Source organism: Harpia harpyja, chromosome 6, assembly GCF_026419915.1.
Source record: "Harpia harpyja isolate bHarHar1 chromosome 6, bHarHar1 primary haplotype, whole genome shotgun sequence".
Classification (NCBI taxonomy): Eukaryota; Metazoa; Chordata; class Aves; order Accipitriformes; family Accipitridae; genus Harpia; species Harpia harpyja.
Genome location: NC_068945.1, coordinates 67,922,969 through 67,945,820, shown reverse-complemented (window position 1 = coordinate 67,945,820; position 22,852 = coordinate 67,922,969). Strand labels below are relative to the sequence as shown.

At 48.3% G+C, this 22,852-nt stretch overlaps 1 protein-coding gene across 2 annotated transcripts in view; it reads left to right on the top strand.

The window, feature by feature from the left end:
- The window catches only part of PLXNA4 (plexin A4), a 461,691-nt gene that overhangs the window by 28,944 nt on the left and 409,895 nt on the right, over window positions 1-22,852 (top strand). For both annotated transcript variants that reach the window (XM_052790137.1, XM_052790138.1), the window contains exon 2: window positions 919-2,182. In XM_052790137.1, coding sequence (XP_052646097.1) covers window positions 1,004-2,182 — 1,179 coding nt within the window. In that variant the 5' untranslated portion in view covers window positions 919-1,003. The remainder of the gene's footprint in view (window positions 1-918; window positions 2,183-22,852) is intronic.

Genomic DNA, 22,852 nt, shown 5'->3' with positions numbered 1-22,852 from the left:
CAGGCTGGTCCCTAGGTCGTTAGTTTTCCTACTTTGTGGTCCTTTAGCCTTTATTACTGCTAATCATTAGGCAACCCCTTTCTCCTCACTCATCTGAGATGCCCGGGGGAACTGTATCTCTTTTAGACAGTGTTTTCTTGGCTGTAGAGTGGGTGGAGAGCAGTCTCGTGGTGAGAGCCCAGGGGATGGAGGAGACCTGGTGCTCAGTTTCCTCCCTGCTTGGCTGCATGCCCTTTGTAGATGTGGCTGTGAGGGCTGGCACACCACAACTCCTACGTCTGTACTCCAAGCTGGACCGGCATGAGGCAGCTTTGATCTGGAAGCCACAGAGAGCCTGTTCAAACAGACCCATTCTGGACCGAGGTCCTCCTGAAACGATGTTAATGTCAGACCAGAGCTGGCTTCTTCCTGGCAAACATCAAGGGTTGCAAAAGAGCTCAGCATCCATCTGGACCTGTCCCTGTAGGCAGGTCCCTGACCTTCTCTAGGCTTCAGACCCTCATCCAGAAGAGCAGGATAATAATCCGCCTCCAGTCCTGTCTTCTTAGATAGCAAATACACAATTGGGTGAAAGTTGGCAGTGCAAACAGCAGTACCACTTGATGTTTCTACCAGTAGCCTTCTGCACTGCTCTGGCTTCCAGTGAATTTTTGTGCTGCACCATGGGCCACGTGTGTGTGTAATGGAGAGTAAAAGGGTGCTGATTTATTATTCTGCTATGTGATTTCTGCTTTTTCTACCAGCATCTTTTCTTTCAGGAGGGCTCCCTTTGTGCTGGTTTTAAGTAGAGAGCTCAGAGACGAGAAAGGGAGGATTAGCAATTAAATACGCTCTGATGATGGCATGGTTGTGAAGGAGGGAGGAGGAAGGAATACTCCATAGTAATGTACTTTTGTTTTCTTTTCTCTTTGCTTGTAGGACAAAATCTGCCAGGGAATTGGTGTTTTGAAGACTCTTACAGCTTTTAATCCTCATTCCCTTGGGAATACAAACCTTTCTAATCATGTCACCAGCCATGTGGAAATGGACTTGCCTGGTTTCTCACCTCCTGCTATCCACCACAGTGTCGCCTCTTGGTAGGCAGCAGCCGCTCCATCCAAAGAGGCCCTTCATCACTTTCACCGGAGACCAAGCAGAGGGAAACTTCAACCACTTGGTGGTTGACGAAAGAACTGGGCACATTTACCTGGGAGCTGTCAACAGGATCTACAAACTCTCCAGTGACCTGAAGGTCTTGGTGACCCACCAGACTGGTCCTGATGAAGATAATCCCAAATGTTATCCTCCCAGGATAGTCCAAACCTGCAACGAACCCTTGACGCCCACTAACAACATAAACAAAATGCTCCTCATAGACTACAAGGAGAATCGATTGATAGCCTGTGGGAGTCTTTACCAGGGCATCTGCAAGCTTTTGAGGCTGGATGACCTCTTCAAGCTGGGAGAGCCCTTCCACAAGAAAGAGCATTATCTCTCTGGGGTGAATGAGAGTGGCTCTGTTTTTGGAGTCATTGTTTCTTACAGCAACATGGATGACAAGTTGTTCATTGCCACTGCTGTGGATGGCAAACCTGAGTATTTCCCCACTATTTCCAGCAGAAAGCTCACCAAGAATTCTGAGGCGGACGGGATGTTTGCATATGTCTTTCATGATGAGTTTGTGGCCTCTATGATCAAGATCCCCTCAGACACCTTTACCATCATCCCTGACTTTGATATCTACTACATCTATGGCTTCAGCAGTGGTAACTTTGTCTATTTCCTGACTCTGCAGCCTGAGATGATCTCACCACCTGGCTCCACCACGAAGGAGCAGGTTTATACCTCCAAGCTGGTCCGGCTTTGTAAGGAGGACACAGCCTTTAACTCCTATGTTGAGGTGCCCATTGGCTGTGAGAAGAACGGGGTGGAGTACCGGTTGCTCCAGGCAGCCTACTTGTCTAAGGCTGGAGCCATCTTAGCGAGGTCTTTGGGTGTTGGCCCTGAGGATGATATCCTCTTCACGGTCTTCTCCAAGGGGCAGAAAAGGAAGATGAAGTCCTTGGATGAGTCCGCTCTTTGCATCTTTGTCCTGAAAAAGATCAACGATCGCATCAAGGACAGACTGCAGTCCTGCTACAGGGGAGAGGGGACATTAGATCTGGCCTGGCTCAAAGTCAAGGACATTCCCTGTAGCAGTGCGGTAAGTGAAGCCCCTAAGCACCCAACCTTCACCTCCTCATGTGCTCACAGACCTTAGAGCATGGCTCAACAATTAAAGCAGGGACCAAGGAACTGAGACTGCCTAGTCCCAGTCCTGGCTCTGCCTCCAGCTCACCACACCACCTAATTTAACCAGTTCACACCTCAGTTTGTTCATGGACGAGCTGAGGAAGGTATCACTTTCTGACTTCCCCAGGCATGCTATGTTTGCTGATGAACTAAGCCAAGAAGCCTTGAAACCTTTAGGAGGAATTTGCCTGTTGTAGTTACTTCACTGTGCAATTCGTTAGGGGTGAAATCACATTTTCTTGTGCAGTCTTGGCTCAAACCTAAACCAAAACAGGACCTAGACAATGTCAATGGCTTGTGCTGGTTTCTGTGTCTGCTGGTGTAATTTTATTTCCCTGGGATGAAGTTGAAGCAGGATTTGTTCAGGGAGCTTTGTGAAGCCAGGGCTTCGATTCTTCTAGGGCTGAGATGCACTGGTCATTAACCATCAAAGTCCTTCATCTTCCGGTTTCCAGCCAGCTCTGTGTTGCCGCTGCACTGAATAATTAAGGGCTGGCTGCAGATCAAGGATGAAATGCTGCAAGATTTAAGGGCAGGATTGGGGAAGAGGCTGGTCTACCTGACCTACAAATGGTCTTAAGAAATGGTCTTAGTTTATTCTGTCAGTTCACTAAAGTGTCATTGCAGAAATCTGCGTCAGCCCCGCCAGCATATGGCTGGCTTTGATACCATGCACAGAAATCAGCATTACAGCCAGCACTGCACCCAGGCTGCTGTAATAGCCGCTTCTCTGGGCTTTGATTTCCTTCCTTAATTAGCTCTTTCAAGTGAGAGGCAAGTTCAAGTCTGAGCAAAGGGAATACGGAGAAACACCAGAGCGCTTTCCTGCCCCATAATCTGAAGGCAGTCAGGGCTCAGGATGTGGGATTGCTCTGGCCTTCCTTTGTACTCAAGCCTCCTTTGCTGGGGGATCCCTGCTGTTGTCCCTTTGCAGGACAAGGACGGACCAAGAGGAGCGCAGACAGAAATTTCATTGCAGGGAGACTGATCCTGCCATACTCTGCCCTAATTCCGCTTTACACCAGTGCCCTCAGCATTGTTGCTTGACCTTGCACTGCTCTCATGCTCCCACACCGAACGTGCAGAGGGACATTCCTTCATTTTAGTTGGGGTCTCTTCTGCCTAGACCTGCAAAGCTCCCTATGGAGTATTGCACAGGGAGAAAGGCTGTGCCCAAATCTGGCTTTGATTTTTTTGTTTAGCCTCAAGGCCTCTGCACATTCAAAGAGCTGCCTTTAGATTTAAGCTGGGAGCTTCCCACTGGAGTTTCTTTCCTGGGCTGTTAAGCCTCTCTCCATGCATTTGCAAATCTGCTCTGCTTCTGCTCTGTACTAACATTTGCAATACTGGACCTCTCAAATCAGGAGGTTTGAAACCTGTCACTCACCTAGCTTCTGTGGCTTTAGACAGGAGCAAAAAGGCCAACAGCTTTCTTCTGTCCCTTGGGGTGAGTCCCATATCAAGAAGACTGGTATATCAGACCGAATTTGGAGGGACAGGACTGCAGAGGTTGGGGAGAGGACAAGGAGCCAGGGACTGGGTGCTGTTAGAGCATATTTGTGACTGCATTTCTTCATTGTGCATCAGAGATGCTCATGCTTCTCAGCTGGAGAAAGAGCCTGGAGATCCTTGAATAAAAAACAGGAGTCTGAAAAGTGTAACTAAGTGGGCTGTCCTCTCCTTAAATGAGCCTACTTAGAGCTGCTGGCAAGTCCTGCCTGAGATCAGCTGTGCTGCCCGAGGGAAGAGGTATTAGTGACTTGGCTGCTGTAAGGGTTGCAGAGTCCAGCCGCTAAGCTTGGAAAATATTTGATGGCTGGTGAAGTATTTTGGAGCCTGGATATATGGCTGTGAGGGCCTCGTCTCCTTTGCTGATGTCCTGCTTGCCAGCCATCCACCAGCACTGCTGCTCTGCCTCTTAGCGCATGTATTTGAAGCAGCTCTAAAACCAATTACAAAGCCATCAGTGAGGCTTTCCCTGGTTTTGTGTGGATGTCAAATACTTCTCTGCTGGTGCAAATAGAGGCTTAACCTGCCTGCGATCAAGGCTGGACCTGAACTTCAGCTCTGCTGCCCTGCCTTCAGCAGCCAAAATCCTGCATGGGAACAGATACAGCTGATGTGCCCGGCATTGAGCAGAAGGGTAGAGATGAGCTGTGGGAAACCCTCAGCAAGCATTGCAGAGAAACCCTGTTAGAAGACATATTCCAGCCCTGCTTTGTGACGAACTTTATGACCATGGATTATGGAGCTGGACTCACTGCACTGTCCTCGCATCTTGGTGCGTGGTCATGTCTGGCTTTTGGTAACAAATATTTTTCTAATGGGGCGATAGCTGAGTCAAAGGGGATCCACATGTTAGGATGCTTCTGTTCCTGCCTTGGTGCAATGCTTGCTCAAGGCCACTTCAGGGCAAGAGAAGTCTCTTGGGGACCATTCCCAGCACAGCTCTCCTAACCTGCAATACGCACACAAATAATTACAGGGATGTGGGGGAACGGCGCGCTTGGCCGGAGTAGTACAATGCAGAGTCTGCAGCTTCTCTGGTCAGGCAGCTTTGTTGGTGCAGCTGGAGCTGGGAAAGTTGAGGTCAGGTAGGACCTGGCAGCAAGCTGGGCTGGACCCACTGTGTCTCACAGTCAACGTGCAGCAGGAGGCACTGGGTCTCCAGATGTCCCGCAGGGTTGCATGTCCTGGAGACTTGCCCTGGTCTCGTTTGCAAACCCAATGTGAAGGCAAAGGACAGAGACAGAACTGTGTAGGAGCCTGTGCTTCTCTCGTGCCAACCGCGTGTGCGTGTTGCAGATATTAGCAGTGTGATAGAAGAATTTCCAGAATGGGAAATATAAAAGTCCAGAGATGAATGGAGGATCCTCAGTGTTCATTCCTCCCATGTCCCTGTGTTATAGCTGTCCTCCTATTAATCTTCAGCATAAATCAGGAAAAAATGATGGATTTTTATGTCTGGGCGGTTGATTTGCAAATTGGCGATGTTCACTCAGGTGATGAACAGTTCCAGGTAATACACCTCTGGTTCTCCTCTCTGCAAATACAGGATAATAACTTATATTTAAACAGTACACTTGACCCCAAATGCTTAGAAATTCATATAATGAGAGAAAAATGAGGCTGGGAAAAAAAAGAGTCTTATGAGGTCATCTGATTTGCCCTTCTGCCCTACTTATAACATTTCTGACAGATGTTTGTCTCACCTGTTCTTAACCTCCAGTGACAGAGTCCTCTCTCTCCCTACATGATCTGTCTTTGCTGGTAGGAAGCTTTCCCTCATGTCTAACCTAAATCTGCTTTCCTGATACTGAAGCCATTCCTACTTGTATAGCCACAGGGAGCACCCTCATCCCCTTTGGCTATCTATCACCAAAACGTGACCAGTTCGGTGGTGCAGCGTGGTGTATCGATGTATGGAGCAGGGGGAGTGAAGCTGTATGGATATGCAGGGTGTTGGCAGAAGGAAGGGCTGTTCTGGTGGGAAAAAATAGGCTGCTTAAAACAGAAAACAATCTTCTTGTTGGATAAAGGCGGCCGTGGTTTAAATATGTTTTATAAACTTTGTAATTAACAGTTGATACAGTTGGGAAATGCTGGATTTCTTTAAAAAAAAAAAAAAAGCCATTTGGGAGGAGGATGGAGATGTAAATGGGCCATTTTGGTACAGGACTTGATCATTGGGGGATTTGTTGATTTTCATTACTATGGAATAGGATTAACAATAGGTGCATTTTGAAGCCCAGTGACAATTGCACTACTGGAATGCTCAGTAGTGGAGGCAGGGGAGCCTTCCCCTCTATCTTGGGGAGCAAACAGGTAAACTGCTGTGTGGGACATACAAGCATGGATGAAGAAGAAGAGGGTATTGGAGACTGACCCCAAAGCAGCATGGGGGTGCCAGGGCCTGCTGGGGAGATGTGAGAGGAACGGGGATCCTTGCTGGAGCTTTGGCTTGCAATGAAATCCCAAACACGGTGTGTTGTTGGCATGCGATCCCGGCTGTCAGCTTAGGAGTTGTTTGCAACCCAGGGCTGCTATCCTGGGAGATCCTGGTCTCCTCATCAGCCTGATCTGCCTCACAGCATCACCTGCCACTCTGCAGCCTAACAGACTCCAGTCCTTGAAATGAAAAGGTGTCACCTCCATTGCTGTAGCTTTTACCGGATACACAGAGCAAATATCTGTCCAAGATAATCAAAGTGTCTGTCCCCAACTATCGCCTGGCTTCTGCCTTTTGCCGGTATTTTCTTTTCCTTTTGGCAGGAAATGGAGTTTGACTGTTTAAATTACTGTATTCAATCTCTTCCTGTTTTTCATGGCAGCGCTGTCACTTGGGGGAGAAAAGAAATGTTTTTGAAGCTGACCAGCCAACAAAAGGCCTTGTGTAAAGAGCTGGGCAATATTTTTCCAACACTTTGCTAACAGAGGGCAGGCGAGGTGGATGTTTGGGACCTGAGTCATTGTCTGACAAGTGACTTGGTTATAAAGGCTTCCTGTGCTTCTGATGCTTCGTGGCAAACTTAAGTCAGTAAATCCCCCAAACATCTTTGCAGATACCGGTGCCTAGATCCCTGAGAGTCCTGCATCTCCTCCATACATCTGTTCCTCAAGTGGACTCTGCTCTCCTGCTCCCTCCTGCTTTCCCTGCATCCCCCCTGCCCATCCTAGATGCTTGATGCCCACCGAGCAAGCACTGCTGTACTCATGGGGTTTAGCTGCACGCAGGAGGAGGCTGTGGAGGGCATATTGTGGGTTAGCCATTCCATGGATGGCTGTCGGGCATGTCTGGATGTCAGTTGGGTACACAGGCATTTTGCTTTGGCAGCATGAGCACCTCACCCCAGGATGAATGCTGCTTGGTCCTTGGGGCTGATCCATGGGCTCTCTTCTGCTCCATGCCACCAGGTTAGGAAGGGCCATTTCTAACTCCGGTGGTAGAAGGGCTTTGTGTATGGTATGGGACAGTCAATCTGACTCCTGGCAAGGTCACTTTTGGTGATGGAGTGGCCACAATTTTCCTATAAACAGCCTATTTCATGATTTTCCTCTTCCTCCCAGGGCTTGCATTTGTCATCACTGGTGTTAACAGGACACAGGTCTGACAGAGCACCTCTGAGACACCAAGATGGGAAGCAGCATTACCCTCGTTTTACAGGAGGGTTGGCTAAGGCACAGTAAAACATAACTTGCAGTGCAGTTGCAGCTCAGAGGCTCCAGGATCTTAGTGCTGTACCCAGTGCTCCCAACTGTTGCAGGAAGAGGGAATTATGATCCTTGCTATTGTGTTCCTCTCTAGCACATGGGACAGAAAAACAGAAGGACACGGGCTGGAGCTGCTGGAAAGAAGGTGCATTTCAAGTCAAAAAATCATTTTACAAACTAAAAAGCAGGGATTGTCATCCCTATCTGTCATTTCCCCCATCATTTTCCCTTAAAAGGGAAAGGCTGGGGTGAAAGGGAGTGTTAACTTTTGCTTAGCCCTTGGGAAGAGGAATGCGTGGAGGGAGGTCCATGCAATACTGCTGCTTTGACATTTTGGACACCCAGCTCCTGCCCATTTCTCCTGGCTGGGTTGGCTGGTACGTGAGCCTGCTACTTTCCCAGGGGAATGACTCAGTCACAGGAACGAGCTATCGGTTTCATTAGACCTCATAGTGTCACTGCTTGCCGGTCGGGCTATCCTAAGTAAATCTCTGCAGGGGTCAATGCCACTCGTGCTTGCACAATAGGTCTTTTTGTCCATCTCTACTGGACAGACTGTGCACAAGAGTTTTGCGTACCTGTCTTTACTCCAAATTATACAGGCATATGTTTCTGATCCAAAGGGCTCATGGTCAGTTGAGGTCAGTTCTTGGTAAACTTTTAACAGTGCTTTCTTCTTCCTCTGAAGATGCAAGCAAGAGCAGGAACCAAAAAAAAAAAAAAAAAAAGACACAGTGCAGTCTGTGCAAAGGCAGTAGCCTCAGAAATACGGTAATGCCTCTCTGGGAATGCTCACTGGAGACTCAGAGACGGAGCAAACAGGCTTATTACTGCCAGATCTGTATTTGTATAATTGGTCACATCAGTTTTTGTTGGATGGGAGTGTGTATGCATGTGTGCGGAGCGTGTTGTCGGAGGGACTTGCTGAGCCCAGCAACTTTGATAAGAGGCAACCAGCATCCTCTTGCTGACGCTGGGAGCTGGAGTGGATGGAGGGCTTAACTGGGGAGGCAATATGGGCAAGGGGTACAGCGCTGACTTAGGGTTTCTGCAGCTGAGCTCTGTGATTTGCAAATCTCCCCCATGCACCTTCCCACTCCTCATTTCTCCATCTCCAGCAGGCCTGACCATCATCTCCCCTGCAAAGCTGGCTGTGCTCTGGGATGAAAGACACTTGATCAGGGAGAAATGTCATATCTCGCTACGTGAGGCAGCTCAGGCAAAAGTGGAGCAGGGAGCTCTCTCCAGTGATGTGGATGGTATTTCTCATGATTATTGTCAGTGGTGGAAGTGACCAGAGATGCCTGGGGCCATGCTCCTCAGGCTAATGGAGAGCAGCTGAGTTCAAATCTCCACTGCTCCGAGCAAGGTCCTGGCCCCTCTGTAACTGGAATTAGGAAAGTCTCCCCACCTCTTCCTCTGTGAGGTGACCAGCAGGCTCATTAACTAATTAGCACTAATTCATTGATTAGCATGCCTAGTGTTCATGCTAGGGACACGATGGTTACGGTCTTATGGAGTTGCAGGACCAAGACCCTCCTGGCTTTTCCGTCAATGTACATGCCTATGGCTGAGCAGTGCTGGGTGAGCACTACAGGACTTCTCCAGCATCGGCATGAGCTCTTAGTTCAGCCTGGGTATAGCTGCTGGCAACATCCCAGTCCTCTGGACACCCTCAAAAGCCCAAAGCTTATTCAAGTGGGCATGCATATGCTAACCTGGTGAGAGCTCATTTGCAGGGGCTTTTCAGGCACCATGTGGGTTCATCTTCACTTTTTCCTCAGTGGTGGTCCTTCCTCACATGTGCCACCTCTCTGCTTTCAGCCAGCAGGGATAAGGACCCTTCCCTGCCTCTGTAAAGTGCTCCGCACTCCAGGCAGGCAAAAAAGTGGCTTTGGAAGCCCTGGGGGAGAGAAAAACAAAAAATCTTAAGCACCTACATCAACTGAAGCTTGCACTTAAAGGCTGTAAACCAGGGCCTAATTGCATGGAGAGGATGATTGCATTTGAGGTATTAAGTACGTTCCTCAGTATTAAACACCTGTCCTTGAAAGGATACTTCCAGATCAGTGTGCATGCAGAAATAATGCTGTCAGTAATTAATTACCTTCTTATCACACCCCCACCCTGCAACCTCTCCTTCCCAAATCCTCATTGTTTGTCCTGGGGGGAAAAAAAAAAAGCATGCTTTGGAAACAACCTGCTTCTTCCCAAGAATAAAACAAGAGGAAACCCTATGCCTTTAAGTGGTCGGGTGCCAAACCCACGCACAGTGCTGTTCTCTCGTGTCTGATTGACCCCGCTCACACAAAATGTTCGTTGAGGACGAAGCAGGGCCCGAGGCTGCTGAGTCGCTGTTGTGTCTGAGGTATTTCAGGCGCAGCTCCCTCCCCCCCATCAGTCGCATCTCTGGACCACGTTGGCTCTGCCTGAGCAGCTCAGCATCTCTCAGCATCAGCCCCACGTGCTGGTGGACCCCCAGTAGCTGCTTCTGCAGGTGAGCAGGGTGCCAACTTCTCCATCACTGCTTGTGCCATTTGCCTGCACTTCTTGCCACATGGACAATTAGGTTTGTTTCTGGGAACTGAACTTTGCTGCTTCCCCTCCCAGTGACCCAGGCTGTTTTCTTCTGTGGTCGAGCCCTGTGGTCACCCGTGGCTCAGCCTTGCATTTTTGGAGGGCTCCATATGATCTCCTCGTATTCTCTTCCACGCCAGGAGATCAGCTACTTCGCAAACCTGATCTCGTATTGCCTCGCCAGGAGGTCGCCTTGCGGGCCAATGGAAATGCTTGTGCAACATTTTCTTTTTTTTAAAAAAAAAGCAGCAAGCAAAATCCAGCCATCCTGGAAAAGCCAGAAGCAAAGTGACTCCAGCTCCCTTCGTGAGCCCGATGCTATTTAAAGCACCTCCGGACTGGGGGCAGCTGAGCGTGGGAGTTTGTACAATAACTGTTCTGTTGAGGAGGGGGTCGAGGGTATGCTGCATTCAGCATTACTTTCTGGGCTAAATCCTGCACAGACCCTTTCTTGCTTGCCTAATGCAAGTGTAGCTGTTGGGGTGAAAAACAGTGCAGGGTCTGTCTTAGTACTTGCAGAATCAGTGAAGATGTTTAACCTCTGGGAACAATCTGGTGCACATGTCTATTTATTTTATATTCCAGCACACACATAACATAAGACTTTCCTCCCACCCCCCAAAATAAGCATGTTTCTCTATTTATCCAAATTTCATGGAAACGTGGGTCCCTGTTATACCAGGTAGGAGAATACAGATGTTGGAAATGTCCATCCGGAAGACTGGCTGGTGTGAAGATGGAGATGAGAAAGGCTGTTGTACCTACAGAGAGATGTCCAAATCTCATCTGACCGTATTTCTGCCCCAGACACTCCCAGCGCGGCATCTGCATGACTGTGCTAGCGTGGGATATGGTTTTGCTGCAAGTTTACTTGAGAGGCATTTTATTAGCACTGGCCCAGTCTTTGGGTAACACAACAACAGCTTTTGGACAAAACGCAGTGTTTGCAGAGCCAGCGTGGACCTGGCTGGGTAGGTAAGTCCAAGTTCAGGATGGAGCTGGGGACCTGGGTGTCCTGCACACATCTACCTCCGAACCCTCCTTCTCTTCAGCTCTGCTTTGTTGCACAGATAAATGTCAGTAAGTGGATGAATGTGGCTTGCTGAAATGCAGACCTTTGTTGCATCTTTCTCCTGCAGATAACTACACAACATGCAGGACCTAACATCTTCTCTGTGCCACCAGCACCCAGTTGCTTCAATTTAGGAGCTAGTAAGCATTGCAGCCCCAATGTTTTCTGCTTTATGGTGCAGATTCTAATAATATTTAAAATATTTAAAGAAGTAATTGAAACGCAGGAAAGGCAAGACACCCAGATATGCATGCAACTAAATGGTAACACCGCAGAAAGACAGAGACCTCTGTTTCCTCTAGGCGGTATTGGAGCTGGCATAGCTGATAGAGCATGTGGGTGACATTAGATCAGTAGGAACAACATCGTATTTTCCCGGTTTCAATGTCATTACCCCGTCGTTGTCAGTGTTCCAAAATATAATAGGATTTGTTCAGCTGATTTATCCTGTAAACAAGCGATATTAGCCAGGAGTGTATTTAGACACACAGAGAGAGTGGGAGAGGCAGAGTGAGGGAGCGTGCAGAAGGGAATAATAAAAATGTACTCCTCCTAATGAGGGAATGACCCAGCACTTATCAATGGGTTGGGGCTATTGGTCAGGATCCTGTGCCAAGAAACACAGGGCTGTAATTGTAATGGTCTCCCTGCTTCTGACGGCCGGCTGCAGCCTTCCGCTTGCACAGTCCCGCTTTCAGATGCAGGAGGAGTTGGAGCTTAATGGCTTGAGTGAATTTATACTCGGCCGACACCAGTGCTCTGAATTCCTCAAGTACCGAGATCTGCCCATATAGAGGCAGAAAGCGGGAGATTTTTCTTTTCAGGGCTCGAGTGCTTTAATTTGTCGTTTACACCGATAACCAGGCTTCTTTAAATTAATTTTCTGTGAGATGATAGCACCAGACACAACTCCGTTCTCCCTGGTACAGATGCGCAGCCCTGGAACTCGCCACGACTCTCCATTATTTGGTGAGCAAGCCGGGGCCTCTCATACCCAGCCGAAATCTCTGTTTCCCTGTGCTGAAGAGCAACAGCACATACATGTCATTCATTACAACACTTAGCTTACCTTTGCAGGACCGCGGTGAGGCTTAATTAATGCTTTTAAGCGGCTCTGGGATCTCCGGGTGAAGGTGTTGCTTGCATGCAAAGCAGCGCTGTTGTTTAATTTATATAGCGCTGTTGGTGCGTGTGGCACTTTGCAGCCCAAACGATAATTTTGTCTGTGTAACAAAATAATAATTACAGTAATTGTGATTCAGTGGAGAATCTCTGGTGGTGCGGGCGTAGGGGAGGCAGCTGGACTCTATCCGGCAAGGTGCTGGTGTGCATCACTGGAATAGGAATGAGGGGTGCCTGGCAGCTGCCAGAAATGCTCCAGAAATGTTGGTTTAACCATTCTGCTGCCAGGAAGTATTGGGAGATAATGGGCCAGGAACGTTGTGTGTGAAGGGGAGGACGGGTCAGCAAGAGAAGGCTCCTACACCCTTCAACGTTGCATGGGACAGACAGTAGCGATATTGTGGAGACCTTAGACAAACCCTGCAGCATGGCTGTTGCTTCCATCTGGTGAAGACGGGCACGAGAGTTTGTAACCTGGTGTTACGCGTTTGTGTGGCGCTGGGATTTTTTTGGTAGCCGGGCAGGGGCCGCAGGGCCGGCTCCTGTGAGAAGCTGCCAGAAGCTTCCCCGGCTCCAAGCCCGACCCGCCGCTGGCCCAGGCCGAGCCCGTCAGTGATAGTGGTAACACCTGTGGGAGAACATACTTAAAAAGGGGAACCTGCAGTGAGTCGGGGGATTGGAATGTGAGAGGAACTCTTGTGCAGACACTGAGGGGGGAGGAGAGGGGCAGGAGGGGCTGCCCCCTCAGCACATGGAGGGAGGGGAGGCCCCTCAAGATGGCCGCAGCTCTGTGGTAAAGCCCGTGCTGGAGCAGTGCGTGACTGAAGACCGGCCCGTGGAAAGGACCCACGCCGGGGAAGTTTGTGAGGAACTGCAGCCTGCAGAAAAGACCCACGCTGGAGGAGTTGGTGAAGGGCTGCCTCCCGCGGGAGACCCCCCACGGCGGAGCAGGGGCCGAGCGCGGAGTCCTCCTCCCCTGAGGAGGAAGGAGCGGCAGAGACAAGGGGTGAGGAACCGACCCCAGCGCTGCCGGGGGGAGGAGGGAGAGAAAATCAGGAGTAAAGTTAAGCTCGGGAAGGAGGGAGGGGTGGGAGGAAGGTGTTCTAAGGTTTGGTTTTACTTCTCAGTATCCTTGTTTTTATTTGATTTGTAGTAAGTTAAATTGATTTTGTTTCTTCCCCAAGTTGAGCCTGTCTTTTGCCCGTGACCATAAGTGGGGAGCGATCCCTCCCTGCCCTTGTCTCGATCCACGATCCTGCCTTAATATTTTCCCCTCATCCCACTGTGGCTGAGGTGGGGGGGAGTGAGCGAGCAGCTGCGTGGTGTTTTGTTACCGGCTGGGCTTAAACCAAGACACCTGGGGAAGGGAATGTCACTTGTTTAGGTGTCTCTATTGGATGGATGTGCCTGAGAGAAACACATGTTATGATAAGGATGCTCAGGACTATGGGGCACAGCTGACAAAGGACAGAGCTCCAGTCTCTTCTTACACCTCTTTCATCACTGCAGTTGATGTTTCCAGGAATTTGTTATGTAGACAACCTTTGGCCAATCATGGAAATGTGACATCCTTTAGGATAAAATGCAGCAGCTGGCGAGCACTTCCCCTTCTCTCAAAGGTGTCTTTCTGCCTACACAGAAAACCCTTTTCACCTAAGATTTTCTCTCTCTGGGACCCTTCCTCCCCATCTCAGCTACAGTAGCACCAGGGGAAGTCAGTGCTTCTGTGTTTCAGGTGTGTAACACAGCTTTGCTGCTGGAATATGTTCTTACAGAAGAGCTCCAGCAGCTTATTTGATCAATACTTCGCGTTTGAAAAATCCCTAAATGCTTATTTACCCAATAGACCATGGCGGTTTCAAAGGCAGAGTCTCCACACTCAATAATCTCTTCTTTTTGGGGTGTGAAAAATTTTAAGTGAATTTTTTAAGGCTCATGGAAAGCACTGAGCTGAGAGCCACAGAGATCATATTCCTGTTTATCCTTCAGTGCCTCATCCATATGATCCTCCAGCCTCTGAGCCAGCAAGGGGAAGTTTATGGGACTGCAGAAGAACTCAGTTTCCTTTTGCAGTCACATTTGTTGCTCTTCAGGTCCCATCCATCCTTCTTGTTTGTAGGTACAGTTGTGAGGGGATGAACCTCAGTGACCACACACCTCAGGGCTCTGATTTTCACCCCAGCTGTGTGGCTTGGTGTGCTAATGTTGATATTTGGAATTGTAATCCTGGAAATTTTTTTGAGCGGGTGGAAATGATGTATGCAAAAGGCAGATTTGGCTGACACAGCGATGGTGTTTGGGATGTGAGATGTGAAGACCTCCATAAATGGGAGTGTTTGTACTATCTCAGTCTGACATTGCACTGCTGCTGGACGTACTGTCCCTCTTCCCTGCCTGTATCAGACCCTTGGGGTCTAACCAAGGCGCTTGAAATATCGCTTAAGTTAAAATATCCAAACATAGAGAGTGTAAATATCCCACTGAAAAATATTGCCAGGTATCTGAGTCTGTTCTGCACCTTGCCTTGTTCATCTTGACATAGGGTGACTGTTTCTCCTGGCAGACGCTTGGAGCTGAAGTTGACATGAGCTGAGGGATACGGTGAAGCTGGTATCAGTACACCATCTGCCAGTAACATAGATTCATTAACCTGCTGGTGTTTCAGGCTGGATCCTTAATTGCGTCTTCACTTGTAATGGTAGGAATGTCTTCTATGCAAGTGACCAAGAAGCAAGTATGTTGTTTTGCTGAGGACGGTCTTGCATGCTTGATATCTATGTCATGTTTCTCGGGATAGTCAGTCTTGGATTTTCCTTCATGGTGGCATGAACTGTTTCCCTCTGATAGCCCAGTGCTGCTTCCAGAGCAGAAATGCTGCTGCTGACCAGTCCCATGCTGGTACTAAGGCAATGTTTGTAGCAAAAGTGGGAACAAGAGTTTGAGAATAAGCCACGGGCTGAAATGCATTTGCAGTTGCTGCTCACTAGCTCTGTGGCTGTGACACAGAGTCAGCACACCCTGAAAGCTGTGGTCTGCATCTCCAGGGTCTGCAGCAGGAAAGAAGAAAAGCAAACTTACTGCCAATATTGCATAAATTCTGTAATATTGGGATCTAGAAGATTTTTAGGGGTTCACTAAGCGACGTACATTGTACACATCTTTTGGCACACTAATCATTCAGAAAGTTGGGACTTAGAAGATGCTAAATTTATAGCAACAATTACTTCTTACTAATAATCACCCAGCTCTGCTGAGCAAAAGGCCTGAAGGCTGAAGAAACCTGTTAGACTCTGTAAGAAAGGCAGCCTCCTCTTCAGGAAATTGCAAATTTTACGATGTGGAGGTACATGGTATAGACTGTTGGGAAGCCTCACACTCACAGCATAGCAGGAACATAAATACAGGCATAAAAAGTCTGTACTACATTAAGATTCTGCAGCACTCTGGAAACTTGACACCAGTCCTTGAACTGATGCTTAAACTGCAGACCTAAAAACCAAATGCCTGTACCAGTTTTAGTCAATTTGAGTAACTTTCTCCCCTGTTCTTACGTTCCTGAATTATGTTTGAATGAAAATCTCTTAGCATAGTGGGTGCAATTTCCCTGTAACTGGTAAAGTTACTGTAACTGCACTGTCATTTGTATATGGTGACATGTAATTGCATGGTAACCATTGCTGTGGTTGCACAAGTGAAAAGCAGTGTGCAATTATAATGTATTTCCAAATGCTGGCTCTTTATCCAGCTTCCATTATATCACAGAGCACCCTGGGGAACGGTACTGGATATTTTTGTATGCCATTAGAATGCAAGCTAGCCACTGAAGAGTGGATTGGTTGGTGGCCCAGGGTTCCCATCTTTTTGTCCACAAAATTTCCCAGTGGCTTTGAATTGCAGATGACAAAGGTCTACAGCTGTTGATGCTCACTCAGCAAGCCTGCAGCCTTTTGACCCACTGTCAGGAATGCAAGTGATGGGTAGGGCAATAACAGGCATCAAATTATGTGAATGATGTGGCATGAGATGAAAGTCAGAAGGGCTGTCTCCATTCTGCATTAGGACCTCATAGCTAGACACAGGCAATGGTCTGAAACGGGATGACTCTGCCAAAGTTCACAGCACAGATCGTGGGGAGAAGTTCACATGAACCAAAGTCCACTGGTCTCGGAGGAGTCAGAAGAGAGACTCGGAGGCAGCATGGCCAGAAGCAGAGATACTGCGGGAGGTCAGAGGCAGAGCCGATCCAGTTTAGGGAAGGCAAGGTACTAATGCCAGGGGTAGGGCAAACCAGCATCTAACCAGAAGTTCACCAAGCATTGAAGCCCATGCTGATACCCGCAAGAGGACATGTACAGGCAAACAGGAGAAGCACAAGCCTTGGGTACCATGGTGCTGCTGTTGGAGTTTAAAGACCCGTGGTTTGTGGGGAGATGGTTTCCATCATTAGCAGCTCTGCTGGGTGGGGATTTACGGTTCACCCCTGCACCAGGTGATCTAGACTCTAAATTTCCTAGCTTGTATCTCTTCAGGTACCATGGAGTTCCTGGTGACAGATTTTCCCAGGGCTTCCATCTCTCTAGATTTTTAAATAACCTATTGATAGGGTACATGCCCACCCTCACTGAGTGCTTGCAGTCAGGAGGGAAAGAAGATCTTGCCGTCAGGTGATAGAAAAGACCTTGGATATCTCCTTGCAAAGACTCAAATGCATATTACTGTTGATTTCTTCTCGCTCTTGGCTCCCTGGCCCTGCTGGCAGCACAGACAGCCGTAATGTATGCATTCCCTCCATCGTCTGGCGTAGCCAAGCCTGAGATAACAAGAGTGAGAAGCCAAGTACCTGCCACCGTATGAAGGCAGGGCTGTTAGGTATTAACTGTAAATCAAAGGCAAGACTTGGCCGTTGGGACAGCCTTTATCCCCAGTGAGTCTGTGGAATTGCTTTGGAGCCTGCTGAGATACCCGGAAAAAGGCCCCAGTGCTTTGACTGGGGAGGAAGATTTCGCCAGAGTGAAAGCAAAGAGGAACGAGGGATGGCTAATCCTTTATCGAAGCTTTTCCCAAAATATGGATTAGGCTGTATTTGACTATCAGGGGCTGTTTCAGAGGCAAATAGCTAAAGCAGATGTTTAAGGGACAACTGTAGTTTATTATGAGCACTGTTTGCACCGGCCCCCTACTATCTGGTGCTTCAGCTGTTCGTGCAATGCCAAAGTGCTCGCTTCTGCTGGGGAATCAGAAGAGGACGGGGAAAGAGGTGGTGTAATCGGAGCTCTAACCCTTCTGCTGAGTTTGGGGGTTTTGGGGGCTCACTGAATCCCTAGGGGACTGAGCCAGCACCAGCCTTGTAAAACCATCCTCTCCAGGAGGGCTTGGAAGTGTTAATTATTTATTTGATAGGCTTAATCCTGGAGAAGGCAAATGCCTGCCAGAATCCTCCTGTAAATCAGGCCCATTCTTTTGCACATCCTTCCGATTTCACTGGTGAATGTGACACTTGGCCACGGTGTCACGGCTGCAGATGAACCCTCTGGTTGCCGATGCAGGGAGCAGATCGCAGCCTCTCCCCAGCTGGCTCCCCCCTGCACATCAGCCCAAGGTGGAGAGGCAGCTGGTGGGACTCGGCAGGGCATTTATGCCCTGGGAGCTGCCAATCATTCTCGCATGAAGATATTTCGGATATGTAGAGCACCTTATAAACCTGTGTTTAGCAGCTTTCCTGGGGCAGAGGGGTGGTGAGTAATATTCCCTCATTTGCAGGTGGGAACCTGGTGTGGGATGATGAACTGATTGACTCCAGTCCAGCATCTCAACCGCAAGGCCCCCCTTCCCTTCTGAGTTACTACAGACCGTGCTGTGTTTTTCTGGGTTAGAATTTAACTGCTCGGGATGTGAGAATCGCTGATCCTATTCCTGCCTCTTTAGATCTTCTGTCTGCCCCTCCCTGCTATCCCAGCCGGTGCGGCAGGAGTGTTGCAAGCAGAGTGAATTCATGTCCTCACCTCCGCTTTCGTTCTGGAAAGTCGTTAACGCGAAATTGCCAAGCAGAGAAGCTCCAGAGAGTTTAACGTGGCTACTTTATATTGCTGCTAGGAGTGTCTGGAATTGAAAATAAACCTGGACTTGCAACTCCTGACCCTTTCATCATAAATCCAAACTTCCTTACGTGTTTCTCTTTGCTGAAGAAGATGACTGTATTTCTGTCTTTCCAAAGGTGTGCGTGCAGCTGTGAGCCACAGCCACACAGAAGCCGGGTGATGTTTATTCGTAGGGTTTCACTTCCTGGCATTTTTTTTTTTGCAGGTGATCCCCAGATGAAATAACCCAAATACGTTAAAATGAAAGTTGTTTTCATGTGGTGTGTGGCTTGCTGGCCTTACCCCTGTTTTTGGGGGACGGCTGCCCGCATTTGTCCCAGGTCCAGCTGGGAGAGAGTTAATTATCAGAGGAAGCTGGGAGGGGGCACAGCCAGGACAGCTGACCCCAGTAGCCAAGGGGCTAGTCCCTGCTGTATGATGTCATGCCCAGCGGATCAACGGGGAGTGGGCCGGGATGATGTCGCAGCAGGATCTGGGTGGTGAGCGGCTGCCTTGTGCATCACTCCTTTGGTATATTCTTTTTATTAGTGCTGTTGTCGTTACTGTAACCTCTCGCCTTGTGGTGTCCCAGTAAATTGTCCTTATCTCAACCCACGATGTTCTACCTTTTTTTTTTTTCTTTTTTTCTTTTCTCTTTTCTGATTCCCCTCCCCATACCCACCGAAGCGTGGGGGGGGATGAGCAGGCCTGTGGTGCTTTGTTGCCGGATGGTCTTAAACCACAACAGTCTTTTTTTTTTTTTTTTTTTTTTTGTGCCCAATGTGAGGCACCCCCCCAGCCCACTCCCCAGTTATATAGTGAGCTATGTCATCACATGGTATGGCATAGCCCCATGGCTACTCGGGTCAGCTGTCCTGGCTGCGCCCCCTCCCAGCTTCCCGTGATAATTAACTCTATCCCAGCCAAAGCCAGGACAACACTGCAAACCACAGCTCTGCGATTGCTCCTCCGGCACCCACGCAACTCTGTGTGTCTCAGAGGCTAGGGTGTGATGCGATGGTCCTAGATCTCATCTGAACTGTGCCATGTAAGAGAAAGTGCTGATTTCACTCTTTAACCTCGCCCTGGTGCTTGGATCACAGAATGGTTTGTGTTGGAGGGGACCTTAAGGATCATTTAGTTCCAACCCCCCTGCCATGGGCAGGGACACCTTCCAGTAGACCAGGTTGTTCCAAGCCCCATCCAACCTGGCCTTGAACACTGCCAGAGATGGGGCAGCCACAACCTCTCCGGGCAAGCTGTTCCCTCAGTGCCTCACCACCCTCATCATAAAAAAAAATTTCTTCCTTATATCTAGTCTGAATCTACCCTCTTTTAGTTTAAAACCATTACCCCTTGCCCTATTGCAACAGGCCTGACTAAAAAGTCTGTCCCCATCTTTCTTACAAGCCCTTCTTACAAGGATGTCTTGTGTAAATAATCTCAGGGAAATAAGATGAAATAAATGGGCTTGAATTTAGTTTTGTGTCTGTAAGGGGGAAACCTGTGATATCAGCCCCATTAAGGGTAGGTCTGAGTTCAGCTGGAGCTGGGCCCAGTCTGATGGAGGAGGAACTAACCTGTGGCAATTGGATTAATTAAGTCTTAACAGGTTGGAGATGTGCTGCAGATCAGCCACAGGTTGTTGTGCTTGATGCTAGGATCTCTGGGTCTATATCCTCTTAGGGTTTTGCAGGAGGATGAGAGCTTACTCTGGCTATGTGAGCTCTGATATACATCTACAGCAATCATATACTCTAGCTAACACATCCTGGCTGTTGATAAAGTGTGTTACAGAGGGCTCGGTGCTATATCCTTACAGCCACGCAGACTCAGACCTGCCTGGGGAGCAAACAGAAGTAGCTTGTATCTCCCTGCAAAACAGCACAGGCAGCTCCTGCCTGAGATTGGAGGTCCTGGGTTCTGCAGGAAGGCAGACCAGATGACTGCATGGGCCCTTTCTGGCCTCCCAAGTGCTTCAGCTGGAGTGGTTGGTTTTGGCTGTTACACCGAGGAGGATGCCTTGGCCTGTGCCAGCTCTGCTTGATTGCTGTCGTTTTGCTGCTTGTCGGTGTAATTTCCTGTTGTTTAGATGGAGCGTCATACACTGCACCCTAGGTGAGACGTCTGCTGGCACTATTAAGCTTTTCATGCTCTTAGTGGTGAAAGCTGCTTCCCATTTCTTGTTTTCTTTTAAAACCACGGCAAAGCAGGACTTTATTCCCTTGCTCCTCTTTCTGCTATTTGTAGAAGGTTTGGGAATTTCTTGCTTTCAGTCTGAAACGATTCTTCTCTCAGCCTGTCAGGCCATCAGTTTGAGTGAGACACATACACAGTTTTATTATAGCCTTGAAACACAGATCATGTTAATTTGACAGCTTAAGAGTTTCCAGTCAAACTGGGCCTGACTTCAAGACCTGGATTCTTTTCGGATCCTACATCCGTAGGACGACTCAGGTTAGAAGGGACCTCAAGAGGTCATATAGTCCAGCCTCCTGTTCAAAGCATGAGACATCTTAATGTTAGATGTTTAGGCTGAGTGAATCATCTGGAGTCCTTTTGCAATCAGCTGGCTCTATCAGAAGGTGATCCAGTGCGTTGCAGGTTTGGTTGGATGGCTTGTTCGCTGACATACCTCCTTTCCTCTGTTGACTATGGAGGTAGTTTAGATGACTGCTGTAGGCTACTTAGTAAGATTTCACATGGCTAAAGCTAGGTGAGGTGGATCCCACACCAGGTGGTGTGTTGGGTAGTGAATTGGTGAACAGAAGGCTTGTCACACTGCGTCAGACCGACACACCGCTCCCCTCGCTGGCTCATCTCTGACAGTCAATGTCTCGTGTCTCGCAGAAAGATCTGGGTAGCGTCGCTGATTCAAACACATTTGTGCTCCCAGAGTAATCAAGCTGCATTTTTTCCATCCTGACCTATGTAATGAAGCTGTAGGTGTTCTCATTATCCACAGAAACACTCAGCTTTCGCAAGTCATGCTGTCGGCAGGGGTGTCCTGCTTCTCTGAAGTGTGGTCGTCGGCTTGGTGGTACTAGACCTCAGATGAATTTGGCCTTTGGATCTGGGGTGCAGATTTATCTTAGGCTTTGTTCTGGCATTGTATACTAGCAACACCCTGGCTGCTGCTCATGGAGGCTGTTGATCTGATCTGTAATTGCTCTTTGAGCTGGTGTTTTAGCTCCAAAAGGGCAGTCCACAAACACTAACGACTCTTGCAGGCCAGAGCTCAGGCTAGCTGTTCCTTACTAATGGCTGTTTGAATTCCTCATAGCTTTTATGTGTTTATAAATACATTTAGGACACATTATTCTTCCATTCAGTAAAACCATCTGTAATTATTCCCTGTAATTGCTGGGTGAGGATAAAATGAATCAACTATCAGGCTTTTACTGGTCGTGAACTCAAGTAAGGAGCAGCACGTATTGTAGCCATGCTTCCAGGAAGATGTGAGCTCAGACAAAGAAAATTGTCATGATCCTTTATTACTGGTATATGAAAACTAGGCAACCTTCCTGTACAATTAATTACTGCCTTTCTAGGCCTTAGTCCAGAAAATCTTAAGCGGATGCTTAACTTTGAATCCGTGAGTGGTCTCAATGAAGTTAATAAAGTCTAACTGCTTTGGCAATTGTGTACTGTGATATTTGGAGCTTCACCTTTATTTGACTTAATCTGTGGAGCTCTTCATATTGGGGACCTGTATTGGCCTCACCTGCTGTCCAGATGGTACCTTAAGGTAGAAGAGTTGTCTGTACTGTTCTGCTGCTGTGCTTCTGTCACTCCCTGAAGCCCAAAGAAATACCCTCAGAGATAACTAGACACTACGTGGATTTGTACGCAAGGATCCCAGTGGAGCATCTGTCTGATGACAAGTCTCTTGAGTTCAAATGCAATAGGCGTTAGAGCTTAGGCAGCAGCATTAACGAAGAGGGCCTTTTCTCTGGTTGTTAGGAGTTCATGGGTATCTCCAACAAATGCTGGAAAGCTCCTATAATAGCTGTGAAACCTTCCCTCCTTTCCAAAGAACTTCAGTGAGTTACAGTACCCCAGTAAGATGGATAAATGCGGATAATGTCCATTTCATGGGGAAGAAATGGAGACCTGGGAGGATGAAGTGCCCAGGCCAAACAGTGCGAGGGAAGGACCCAGGACTATATGATTAAACTAATGCCAGGAATGGGCAGTGTGCGCAGTCACTGTCTATCGTGTTTAATCCTTAGCATGGTTTCTACTGCAGCTTTGGCCTGGGTTGACCAGCTCTCTCCCAGACAATGCCTGGACATGCCTTGGGGGACTGTAATTTCCAAGATGTAGTGTAAGTGATGGTACAGGGTTTGGAGGTGGGAGGGGAGCGGTTATTTAGGTTTCATAGATGTGAGCCTTACTGTTGGGTCTCAGGGCCAGAGGGCAGGCCAGGGTCTATTTTATTTGCCAGTGCAGATTTAGCTCAGTGGTTCTTATTCTGGATCCCGTGGGAATGATGTGCATGCTTTTTTTTGACAGAACTAGA